Raw genomic sequence first — 12761 nt, 5'->3', positions numbered from 1 at the left:
CATTAAATAATCCAGAATTCTCTTAACAACTTTCAGAAGTATTATGCTAATCTACTACTCCAAAATCTGAGGCCTGTGGCAGACTTGTAAGTCTATTAAATATTGTGTTAATCATTTACAAAATCCTCCTATGTGAAATGACCATGCAAGCTAAATTTCATTGGAAAGCATTAGCTCTTCCCTCTTAAAAATACCTGTTGCTTATTGGAGTGCACAGTCATTTCAAACTGTGGTGCCACTCTGAAGAGCTTTTAGCAGTTGTTCCACTAACATCTTTATATGATGGATGGAAATTTTTATGTAAACTCAGCAAAAACTTAGGCAAACCAGCTGAAAACCAGCAAAATACCTAGGCTTCCAAGTTAAAAGAGAATGTTAGTTGGCCTGACTCTGCATAGTGGCTCCAACTCTCCAAGCAGTCAGGGGAGTGGAAACAGGAACACCATGCCCCAGCCAAAATGGTGAGACAAGTGTGGCTCACTCTTACTTTGCCACATACATCTTGCATTCGTATCCTCATGTGACCCAGCTTCAAAAGGCAGCACAAGAGATGCCCCACTCAAAACCCTAGTTAGTAAGTCACTCCCTCCTCAGAAACAAGGTCCAAATGCCTTGTAAGCAGCAGAGGTAACTGAAGAGAAACCTGCCAGGTTTAGCTTCAGGCAATATGCAATTCTAGAAAAAGAAGCTGTTCCCATAATTCCCAAGACAGCATGAAGTACTTCTCTGTGGAAGGTATCTTTCAGCTTTTTACCAGCTAGGCTAGTGGTTTAATGCCTTAGAAAGCCTCAAGCAGCCTAGAGGTAGCAAGGGCAATCTAGCACTTTAGTAGCTCTAAAATCGGTACCTGTATCAGCTGCAAAGCAAATCAGCAGAAACAAAGAGGGAGAAATATAGCTCCCTGCTCACTCAATTTCCTGCAGTTAGAAGCTTTCAAATGAAACAGACAACAAGAGATGTTCACAGGAAAGTAGCTGAGCTGAGAGAGAGGCAGAGCCTCCCCTCGACCATCTTTTATTAGGAGAAGGGGAAAGGGGAGGACTCGGGGCGGACCCGGGGCGACCGGCCAATCAGACACTGCTGAAGAGTCTGAGTTACATTTGGCTTTGCCCGCGCTTGGAACAAAGGAGCTCGGAGCACATGGGCAGGAGCACGTGTCTTTGGGAGGGGGAGGGGAAGCTCAGAACAGGCAGCAACACTTATCTAGTTCCAGATGTTCAAATGAAGCACTAAGATACACAGAACAGTAAGTCCTTGGCTCTGAGTCAGGTACTTGATGCTCTCTGATTTCTCTCTAGCTACTTGGATAATTTAGGATGAAGCAAGGAGGCACCTAGTGAAGTGGGGTATTTACTGGTGAAGGAATAGTTCATTGAAGGCTGTATCTCAGCAGGCACCTTATTTCTGCTGAAATCTTGCTTGAGATAACACTGAATTTTGTGGGAGCTTCGTGCTCTAATTCCTGTGCCACTGCTGCAGACAGCTATGCCAGCCTGAGAGCAGGAGCGGGAGTACTGAGTAAGTCTGCTGAGGAGCTAAACATTTGCTTCCTGCTTAAATTAAGGAAATAGAACCTGATGGGATACAGTTAGATAGTTCTGTTATTTTCCTTTGTGCCCAGATGTTAAATATAAACAGATTACAATCTATATGTCCTCTAAACAGGCTATCCAGGACCACAGGGGCAGCCTGGAATACCTGCTCCACCAGGAAGCAAAGGAGAAAGTGGACAAACAGGTAGGACTGGAGAAATTGGCCCAAAAGGAAGTAGAGGTGATCCTGGATCAGCAGGAAGACCTGGCCTGCCTGGATTCCCTGGACTAAAAGGTAAGGATGGGAAATGCTGATCTTGGCAGGAAGCAGGCGAGCCTTCTATGCTACAGCAGCTTTAATACCATGACTTTTGCACTCACTTGATTTGTACTGAAATGCAATAATGCCACTTGTCATTTTGCATTAAAGGTCGTAAGGGTGAACAAGGTGTCATCGGCTTTATGGGCACAGCAGGATTTCCAGGTGATTTGGGACCTATTGGACCCAAGGGAGATAGAGGAGTAACTGGTAAGTGTGTGCAGTCAGATGTGTGACTCCTTTCTAAACCACTCATTCTCCAGCTCCACAGAGCTGATCTAACTGGCCCTGCTCTGAGCAGGAGGTTGTGCTAGGAGACCTCCAGAGTCCTCTGTCCTGCATGACTGTGTGAATCCTGGCAAATTCCAGAGGACAGATGCCTGAATTTAACATGAGAAGTCAATTTTTTGCCTTTATGAATTTAATTTGTATGAGGTGCCAACTCCAAAATCAGAGCTACTTTTTGGGGTTAAAAAAAAGAAGAATTTCTTGTCTAAATTAGTCCTCCAGAGTAGACATACTGGATATTTAAGGAGACCTTTAAAATCCGTCACTCCATCTATACCATCGTGTATTTGTGTCTCTTGAAGCCCACCAAAAGATGGTGCTGCACCTCAGAGAGCTGTGGCAGTTTGGGGGGAACTTCCCGGCTTCCTGTGTCACAAATGAGGGAGCAGTAGCATCATTAACTTCCTTCTGCTTATCTGTGTACTGTCCAAGTGAAAACAATCTCTTGGAGATTATCCCATACTTGGAGATTGTCTCATCTTGGGCATCCCATACCCACACATATTTCTCCAATATAAAACAGCTGCTATACCCAAGCTGGTGAGTTGCAGACCATAGACCCTCACATACGTATGCAGCCAAGTAAGAGCAACATATCTCTGGATGAAAGTACATTAAGGAAAAATACAGGGTGGTTGGGTTTTTTTTTTAATCAAACTATCTCATCCCCCTTCTAATGACAGGCTTCCAGGGACCTCCAGGCTCTCCTGGGCTGCCCCCTCTTCCTCCAAGGCTGGTTGCTGAGCAAGGTTCACCAGGTCCTCGTGGAAATATAGGACCTCAGGGAAGCCCAGGAGATATGGGACCTCAGGGCCCACCAGGAGATCCAGGTAGGAATCACACATTCAGACTGCAAGCTGTTCCCCTTAGCAGAATGAGGCCACCAGAGCACTGCTTGTCTGTAAGCCAGGAAGGAGAGTCAATTTTTGGTCTTCCAAAGCTGGGGCTTCAGCTTTTTTCGTCCTCCTAACATTCAGAGCGTAAGCAAAACAGGAGAAAACTTTGGCAACACTCATGTAGACAAATCTACACGGTAACACTCAGTAGCCAGAGCAACATCAGATATGGACCTGGCACAAACCAAGACTGAATGTGTTTGGTGGGAAGGTGCACATCCTTGTGGGAATGCTGTCAACTCAGGGAATAATGTAGTGTTAGTGACATAGGGACCTGATGCAGTGCAACTTTCGCCATGAGCCTCATCAGAGATAAGTGGTGCCAAGAGTGAAGAATTAGGGTTGTGGGGCTCATGTTGTCTTGATCCCAGCAACCTTTTCCAATGAACTTAGTGCTTTTTGCCTGAGCAAGTACCACAGGATCTTGCCTTCAGTGTAAATTAGTAAACCCAGCAGACAGGACCAAACATATGCAAGTAGAGCACATGTTAACAAGGTGGGATGGGCATGTTGATATGTCTGCAGTCACTGTGCTTACAACCATTGTTGTGTAAGGTTTCAGAGGCTCACCTGGAGAGCCAGGACTCCAGGGCAGGGGTGGCATTCCAGCTCCTCCTGGTTCCGGAGGGGAACAAGGAGGAATGGGATTTCAGGGTCCGGTGGGATTTGAAGGTAAGAGATATCACACTTCTTCCCTCTTTCTCATTTCTCTGCACTACATTGCTCTGTAGTTACTGCATCAGGGGGAGGGGAGGGGACGGGAGGGGGGAGGGGAGGAGAGGAGAGGGAGAGGGAAGGGAAGGGGAGGGGGAGGGGGAGGGAGAGGGAGAGGGAGAGGGAGAGGAGAGGAGAGGAGAGGAGAGGAGAGGAGAGGAGAGGAGAGGAGAGGAGAGGAGAGGAGAGGAGAGGAGAGGAGAGGAGAGGAGAGGAGAGGAGAGGAGAGGAGAGGAGAGGAGAGGAGAGGAGAGGAGAGGAGAGGAGAGGAGAGGAGAGGAGAGGAGAGGAGAGGAGGAGTTTCTGTCTTCAGAGATACTTCAAAAGGGACAACTAATTAACTGTTAACAGTTACCGTAGAGCAGTATTTTCAGAATAAATTTTGATAGCTGTAGATGTCAGTACACTCATGAGTTTGTTTTGATCTGAGTGTATTTATTCTCTCTAAGTATCTTCATCCTAGTGTTTAACTAACAGTTACATTCATGGAGGTGAATGGCTGGGTAGGTGATACTTGGATAGATGAAGTTTAGGGGAATGTATTTGTAAAAGAAATACCTGTGTCTTTATCAAATCAAAGAGCAGAACTATTACTATCTTAGCTAAGCACACAGAGAAAAAGGTATTTGCAGAGCATAGTTTCAAGTGTATGGATCAAATGCAAGAAGTCTAACAACTATTGGTTAATATTGGACTAAGAAAATATTTTAAAGGAAAAATATGCTCATCTGTACACAGAACTTTGACTTTCCCTAGTTCTGATGTGAAATACATTATCTAAGAAACTGGGGAGCCTAATCCAGCACCAATGTACTTCAAAAGCAATTGTTACAATCCTAGAAATGCAGCTCTTTTAACAATAACTTACCATAAGGAAAAGGCATCATGCAATTAAGCTGCTCGTCAGCAGCTTAGCTAGAATATCAGCTAGCACCAGATCATTTGTGGGAGCACAAACTCAGCTGGATTCTTTCTTTTCTGCCTTCTCTAAGGTCAGCCAGGTCGCCCCGGTAGCCCTGGGCCACCAGGCATGCCGGGTCGCAGTGTCAGCATGGGCTACCTGCTGGTGAAGCACAGCCAGTCCGACCAAGAGCCAATGTGCCCAGTTGGCATGAACAAACTCTGGAGTGGGTACAGCCTACTGTATTTTGAAGGACAAGAAAAAGCACACAATCAGGATCTAGGTATGTACAAATATTGCTGGCAGCAGCCTCAATTCCAAAAACTGGGACTACAGCAAACAGGCTTAGGAAGCACCAAAATGAGAATATAAAAACAGCATGTCTTTGTAGAGCGCCCCCGAATGAGCAAGTCATTAGTGTTGTTCAAGGGAACCTGTAAAGCCAGCAAAACATTCTGGACCACAGGGCTTGTGTTGTAACCTCTGGACTCTGCCTAGCAGGCTGCAGCTCCCTGTGCTTACAGCAGGGGTTTCCTAGGGCCGTGCGATCAGTCTCATCCCGGAGTCCATTGCGGACAGCCCCGCGACCTGGCTCCGGCAGCCAGCAGCGTTACAATGCACTGGTGGTAAAGAAGGTAGAGAAGGGTCTCTCATGAGGGTTTGAGATGGCTTTAATCACATCTTGTCCCTGAGATGTTCAGAGGCAGAGAGAACGCATGGTCTGGGTGCGGGGTGGTTTTGTCAGGGGCCCTGGGTGGGGTTGGGGTACAGGAGCAAATAGGGAGAAACCAAGGGAAAAGGAGCAAATAGGGAGAAACCTAGCCAGGGCTAGGGCAGGGAACAGGGGAACATGTGAAATAGGAAAAGCAGTGGGTTAACAGATCCCCACAGGCTTTCCTGACAGATACTTGGGAAAGAGCAGGAAAATGAAAATGTGCATTGTCTTCTGTGAGAATGATTGCTTTTTTCTTCTTTTTTAACAGGGCTGGCTGGTTCATGTTTGTCTCGTTTTAGCACCATGCCATTCCTCTACTGTAACCCTGGGGATATTTGTTATTATGCAAGCCGAAACGATAAATCCTACTGGCTCTCAACTACAGCACCTCTTCCAATGATGCCCGTGGCAGAAGAAGACATTAAGCCGTATATCAGTCGCTGCTCAGTTTGTGAGGCCCCAGCTGTGGCAATTGCTGTCCACAGCCAAGAAGCTTCTATTCCTCACTGCCCTGAAGGCTGGCGCAGTTTGTGGATCGGATATTCCTTCCTTATGGTATTTGGTCTCCAGTGTCACATTTTGTGCAGCAGTGGGTTTTAAATTTGAGTGTTAGTACTAGTAAGGCTGCTCTGCTTCAGAGCCAGCAAAAACAAAACCATGCATCGCACTGGGGAACCAGGGAACTACAAAAGTAATTTCTAGGAAGCAGAAGAGGAAGATGAAAATTTCTGTGAATTTCAGAGAACATTGTCTCTTGTCAGAGTAGCATCTGGAGACCTTACTTTATGTACAAAATAGTGCTTCAGAACTGAACAAAAGGACAGCTGTGACTTAACAAATAAAATTACACTGAGGTGCAACAGTAGCATATGAAACATTTTCACTGCCAAAGATTTGGAGTTACTTACATACATCACTACTAAGAAGCTGATCTAGGGGGGAAAAAAAGCAACAACACGCTTTTCCCCTTCTTTTTGAAATTTAAAAATCATTGGTGTTTGGTTGAAGATTTTGAAGCCAAAGTCTTTCACTTATTCTGGAAAGAGAGACAGCCGCTGGTTGTTTTTCAAATTAAGTTTCAGTGTTGTATCTCCAATGGCAATAAGAGCTCAGCTGTACATCCCATGGCTTACAGGATCTCTTTGATCTTGTGATTTTATAATCAGGAAAAGGGATGTTACACTTAGCGCTGGGTGTGCAGCAGAAGACCTACTGAAGGGCCTGACCTTTTTTTGCAAGACTGTACAGAGGGATCATATGAGCACTGGAGGGTAAAGAGCAGCTGAAATGTCACTGAATGGTCTGATGCTCATTTTTCTGACTTCCTTGATAAACACGAGAGTCAAAACCTGCAGCAGCATTTGTATGTCAAAAGCCAAAAACTTAAATTTTTCAGAAAATAAGATAAAGGGAAATCTGAAATTTGTTACAGAAAAAGAAAACCACGTTTTGAGAGAGCAGGTCAATTTTTTTTTTTTACCATCCCTGTGTTTGACCTTTCTTTTCCTTCTATAAAAAGCCCTGATACCAATCTGATAGTTACTTCACAAGAATGCTAAGAATTAATTAAATATTTGCAAAGCCCCATGTAAACACTGAGCATTGTTAAGAGCAAATGGTCACCTTAGCAAGAACCTTTTGCCAGGACAGAGTCTGTCAGCACTGTGGTACACACAGTGAGAAGAATTCCCATTTTCCCAGCTGGCTTTTGGAGCAAATGAAGTGTTTGGTTGTACGCATTTTTGCTTCTCAGGCAACTGTGGAAGTAGAGCACACGTGTGGTTTTCTCAGAGTACATACTGTTTTATTTCCTTGGCTTAAATTTGTCACCTCCTTCCCCTGAGTAAGGTACAATCCTCAGTCAGCACACTCTGCCCAAACAGCCGGAGAAGTCAGCAAGCACTCCACTATCATATATCCTATACGAGTAAGCACTGCAGAAGGATAAAAAGCCATAGTCAATACCAGAAGAGATGTTACAGGCATAGAGTTGGAGCTTGCAGACCAAGCATGCAATGCCAGTGGTCATGCTCAGGTTGCCAAGCAGGGCTGCTCCCAAGCCAGGGCTCAAACAGTAGCAGCAGTTTTTACTATCTGCTTTCCACCTCCAAGTGCAGAGGCCTCAAAGCTGTAATAATTTATGCTGCTTCTTACATTCCCTACATTTACAAAACTATTTAAGAACTTTATTTTCCAGCTGCTTTCTTTTACATTGCAGATTCTTTCCGTTTCTAACAAGAATTCAACAGTATAACTTAAAAATACAGCTGTACAGCTCTTAAAGGGACAGAGAAAAGGCCCATTTTGTTAGTAACGCCTTTGACAGCAGAAAAGTAACATTCAGTTCACTATCACAGAACCTGTCAAAGGCAACAGTTGCATGGTGTAGAGATGCATGATTTTGGTGTAATTTGCTGTCAAAAAACATCCTACAGGGAACTAGTTATATAGAAGCTAATTCTGTTTCCACAATGCTCCTCATATGCAATGCAGAGGAAGACAGACTTTATAATTTGGGAAATTCAAATTAGATGTACAGTGCAAAATTGTTCTTAGTGAGGGTAATGAAATAGAGGAGCAAGTTGCCCAGACAAGTTGTGGGAAGTCCATCCTTGGAGATACTAACAAGTCTACAGCACCTTGGAGCAACTGAGGGCTACTCTGGTGTCGGCCCTGCTTTGAGCAGGGAACTGGATGAAGTAACCTCCAGTGGGCCCTTTCCACCTAAATGACTCTCCAATTCTAAGACTTCCAACAGTGAAAATCTTAACTATAGAAAAGATATTTGTTAGAAGATTTTAAAGATGCATCAGCATATGGGCTAGCTGCTTTATATCATTATAGCATAGCCAAACCCTTACACAGATGCAGGACTGGCCAACTTTCTGCTCTGGAGATAAGAATTAGGAGAAATTCTAGTGGTTTTTCTCTTTTCACACATGTAAGTTTATGAGAGCATTGCCTGAGGCTGCACTCTGAACACTGTTCTCCTTGTCTCCCTTAGCACACTGCTGCTGGTGATGAAGGTGGAGGACAGTCGCTGGTTTCTCCTGGGAGCTGCCTGGAAGATTTCAGGGCGACTCCTTTCATCGAATGCAATGGCGCACGCGGAACCTGTCACTACTTTGCAAACAAATACAGCTTCTGGCTCACCACGATCGACCAACCCTTCCAAAGCAAGCCCTCGGGAGACACACTCAAGGCAGGACTCATTCGAAGCCATATCAGCAGATGTCAAGTCTGTATGAAAAACTTATAGAAGTCTCTCACAGTATAAGGAACCACCTTATCATGTAGTTCTTATACAGTGGAGCCTTCTGTGGTGGTTAGACAATTGAATAAGTCATGTTGGTGCTTTTTTTAACTTATTACCTCAAAAGCTGAATGGAAATTAATTTTTTAAATGTCTGTAAAAGCAAATTAAGTATAACACAAGTCTAACAGATCTAGTGCTGTGTTCTCCAACTATGCAGTATATATACACATTTTTTGCTAGTCTAATATTACATCATTTGCCAAATGATAGAAATACTCTCAGCTTTGAAACACCAAAAAAAATTTAGTAATAAAAGGTTTCCTTGGTCAGATACCCACTGCATTTACATGAAGAGAATATATGTATCTTTCTATTTACTGTATTTTCACAACAGTAAACGCTAACAGCTGCAGTTCCATAAATTAACACAGGGTGATTTAAGTCCTAAATCATTGCAAAATACCAAAAATATACCATGGTCCAGAATGCTTATGTCTAGCATTGAAACCTAACTTAAGTTTTAGTATTTTATGCTTGGGCATTTCAAACACACCCAACACAATATTTTTATTTTTTCAAGCCTCACCATGCTTTAGCACTTAACCACTGCCAATAACAAAGCCCACAGGCTCCCAAAAACAGTAACCGCAAAATGCAACTCTTTCAATTTGGTTATAAGTCTACATGATGAAAATTAGCGTTTTATTTTATAAGCTTGATGGGGTTTTTCCTAGACATACCCCAAGCCAAAGGATCCCTTGCTCCACTGTGCTGTGGACATTTCATCTGTGTCACACCACACAGCAGAAACAGCAGCAATTGGTTTTTGCATTGCACCTTTTCCCTTCTGAAATCAAGCCGCTCATCACAAACAGGCTTTAACCACATCATGTTGGAGCAGCACACAGGATAGGGTTTGCAGGAGAAGGCATTGCTTAATGCCACACAACCCTGAAACACAGAACTTACAGCCCTGCCAGCTGGCTCTCTGAAGGCATGCTGTCCTGGCAGCTGGGGACATGTGGCAGTGGGACAGCCACCATCCCAACGTGCACACAGTCATCCTTGAAAAAGCAAGGGGGAGGGAAGCAGGGCATTTATCTGGCACCCTCTCAAGGCACATATCTAGCACCATTATCAAAACCATACAAAAGGCTTGATAGAAAGAAGCAATTTAGCCCAAAGTTGTCTGTCAACACTTCAAGACAGGAGGGGAAGAAGGATCAGCTACGAATTTCATGATCACATAATCTGATTAACATTTATAGCAATGACAGTTGATTTTTCAGTAACTCGCCTCGCTCCTGCTTCAGGTGCTTCTTGGCTTTTATTATTACATTCCAACCTCACTGCATCATAAATAAAACCTGTTTTTTTCTACATCTCTATTTGTTGGTGATTTCTGTTTCGTAAACTTGTTTTTCCATATAATGCATATGGACTGCTCTGTTGAAATACTTTGTTTGTACTAAGGAATTAGAAAAGCACTCCCAGAAAACTCCTCCCGCTGAAACTCAAACTCTTCAACCAGAATACACTTGTTTATTTTATGGCACTTAAAAAGATCTAAGAGGGAAGCTGTGTCTAAAATCACTTATTTAAGCTGAACAACTAAAATAGTATTTAATCTGTTGTTGGAATGATTAAAGCAAATAAATTCTGACATTGCAGATTAAAACAACCTATTATTCACACTCTACAAGGTTCAGGAAAACAATATTTACCAGACTTGACAAGTGTTACGTCCACAAAAAAATATATAAATTTTGTTAAAGTTCTAGAATCATAGAATGGTTTGAATTGGAAGGGACCATAAAAATCATCTCATTCCAACCCCCCTGCTGCAGACAGGGACATCTTTCCCTAGACCAGGTTGCTCAGAGTGACATTCAACCTGGCCTGAAACACTTCCAGGGATGGGGCACCCACAACTTCTCTGGGCAACCTGTGCCAGTGCATCACCACCTTCACAGTAAAGAATTTTTTCTTAATATATAATCTAAACCTACTCTTAATTTGAAACCATTCCCCCTTGTCCTAGCACTACATGCCCTTGTAAAAAGTCCCCCTCCATCTTTCTAGTAGGCTCCCTTCAGGTACTTACCTAGCACATTGTCTGACCCAGATTAGTTGCTCATAAAATTAGATATATCCATAAACAGAGAAATTACCTGAGCTTTAAACAAGCTCTCTGGCCCTGCTGCAGCTCTGAAAGGCAGCCCCTGAACAAACTTATCACACTGTTATTTGTTTCAGCTAAATAAAACTACTTAAAACATTGCAGTCAACATGAGCTAAATTTATTCCATATTTGTCAATTCTCTTAAATTGTGACAGTAACAAATACCCAAGAATAGACAACTTGCCTCTTCGACATACTGCTAGACATCGGTTGTGGGATGATCACACAACTATCACTTGTACAGCATGCTACTCTGGCAATGCAGCACATTCAGGGTTTTAAGAGAACTCAAGGTTATAAAAATCTGTAAAAACTGATTATGTCAACAGCAGCAGCAAACTATTTGGATTTTTGTGGCTAATATATTGCCTAATCTTCCTACGTAGCTCATTGCTTTAGCACATAGAACTTCAGCACATAGTTCTTCCACCAACAGTTGCTCTGCCTCTTCATTTTCTGACTCAATAAGCTATTCTTAACAAGTTTCTTAACAGAGTGGTCCCAGCACAGCATTAAGTGGAATACATGGGCGTGGGGAAAAAAGAAACCAACCACAAAAGCCACAGGGTGCTAAGCAGGCTTGAGCTTCTGTACTTTGTGTGCGTCATGTGCTTCAGGTCTGTGTACTCACAGCTGTGCTCCTCCAAAGCCTGCGCAATCACGGCTCGGAGAAGTGGAGCGAGCTCGTGCACACAAACACGTGGAACACTCACAGCACAGGACTTCACCTGGTGAGCTAATCCAGAGCACTGCATGGAAGGAGACTGACTTGTCAAATGGACTCTTAGCTGCAAGTTTACCTCCTACGAAGACAGGCTGACAGCTGGGGTTGTTCAGCTGAAAAAGAGAAGACTCTGGGGAGATCTTATAGCAGCCTCAAAGTACCTAAAGGAGACATAACAAGACCTGTAGGGACACGGCAAGGGGCAGCAGTTTTAAACCGAAAGACGGTTCGTTTAGACTGGACCGAAGGAGGACATTTTTTATGGTGAGGGTGGTGAGACACTGGAGCAGGTTGCACAGAGAAGCTGTGGATGTCCCCTTCCCAGGAGTGTTCAAGGCCAGCCTGGATGGGGCTTTGAGCAACCTGGTCTAGTGGCAGGTGTCGCTGCCCGTGGCTAGAGGGTTGGAACTAGATGATTCTTGAAGATCCCTTCCAACCCAAACCATTCCACAGTTCTGATTGTAGAATCCACTTTCAGGAAGCTAAAATATCTTTATTTAGGGAAAAGCTCAGCTACAGCAAAACTAAATAATCCTTTTACTAAACTAGAGTGCTCCAACCTAGGATGCAATAAACCACCAGTGTTTTGCCTTGGTTTGATCAAATCTTTTGTCTTGAAGCATGGTGTATGCTTCCTACACTTTCCTGTTTGAAAACATGCTGAAGTATAACATGCTGCTGAGCCTGGAGAAGATAAATGAGATCATATTCCCTTTCTATAGGTAATAGCGCTTCAGTATATCAACACAGGTATAGTGAAGTCAACATAGTGATGTGAGTTGGCCCCAATTATTCCCTCAGAGTGTATTGACCAAATGAGCAGAGTCTTTTCACACCCTACATGACTGTGCTTGTCCGTGGCTGCCAGAAATAGAAAATTAGCAAACAAAAAGCAGTAAACATGGCCTTGGCACAGGAAGTGTGAGATTGCTGCCAGGGGAGAGGCTGAGGGGTCACTGCCAGTGTGCCAACAGCACACAAGTGCAGGCAGCAGCTGCCCCTGTAACCCCATGGGGACCAGTAGCACCCCCAGACACAGCCACCCGCCCCAGGTGCAGCGGGGACATGGACCTGCAGCTGTTCAGCACACAATAGTTCAAACCCCACTGAACAAGGGAAAGAAGCATCACTGCACCCCACTGCTCACAAAGAGAGAAGCAAAAACAGGCAGGAGTGCTTCCCACCATGATGTGGGCAAGGATGTAACTAAGTGGGCTCAGAAGCTCTGCCAGCC

The 12761-nt window shown here is 44.0% G+C and overlaps 1 protein-coding gene across 2 annotated transcripts in view; it reads left to right on the top strand.

The window, feature by feature from the left end:
* The window catches only part of COL4A2 (collagen type IV alpha 2 chain), a 145858-nt gene extending 135855 nt beyond the window's left edge, over positions 1-10003 (top strand). For both annotated transcript variants that reach the window (XM_082277674.1, XM_082277675.1), the window contains 7 exons: positions 1666-1827; positions 1963-2061; positions 2823-2969; positions 3591-3707; positions 4742-4933; positions 5634-5920; positions 8370-10003. In XM_082277674.1, the coding sequence (XP_082133800.1) occupies positions 1666-1827; positions 1963-2061; positions 2823-2969; positions 3591-3707; positions 4742-4933; positions 5634-5920; positions 8370-8624 (1259 nt within the window). In that variant the 3' untranslated portion in view covers positions 8625-10003. The remainder of the gene's footprint in view (positions 1-1665; positions 1828-1962; positions 2062-2822; positions 2970-3590; positions 3708-4741; positions 4934-5633; positions 5921-8369) is intronic.
* Positions 10004-12761: the final 2758 nt, after the last annotated feature.

The sequence above is a fragment of the Coloeus monedula genome (genome assembly GCF_965178545.1).
Source record: "Coloeus monedula genome assembly, chromosome: 3".
Taxonomy (NCBI): Eukaryota; Metazoa; Chordata; class Aves; order Passeriformes; family Corvidae; genus Coloeus; species Coloeus monedula.
The sequence above is the reverse complement of the archived record's forward strand: the minus strand, read 5'-3'. Positions and strand labels throughout refer to the sequence as shown.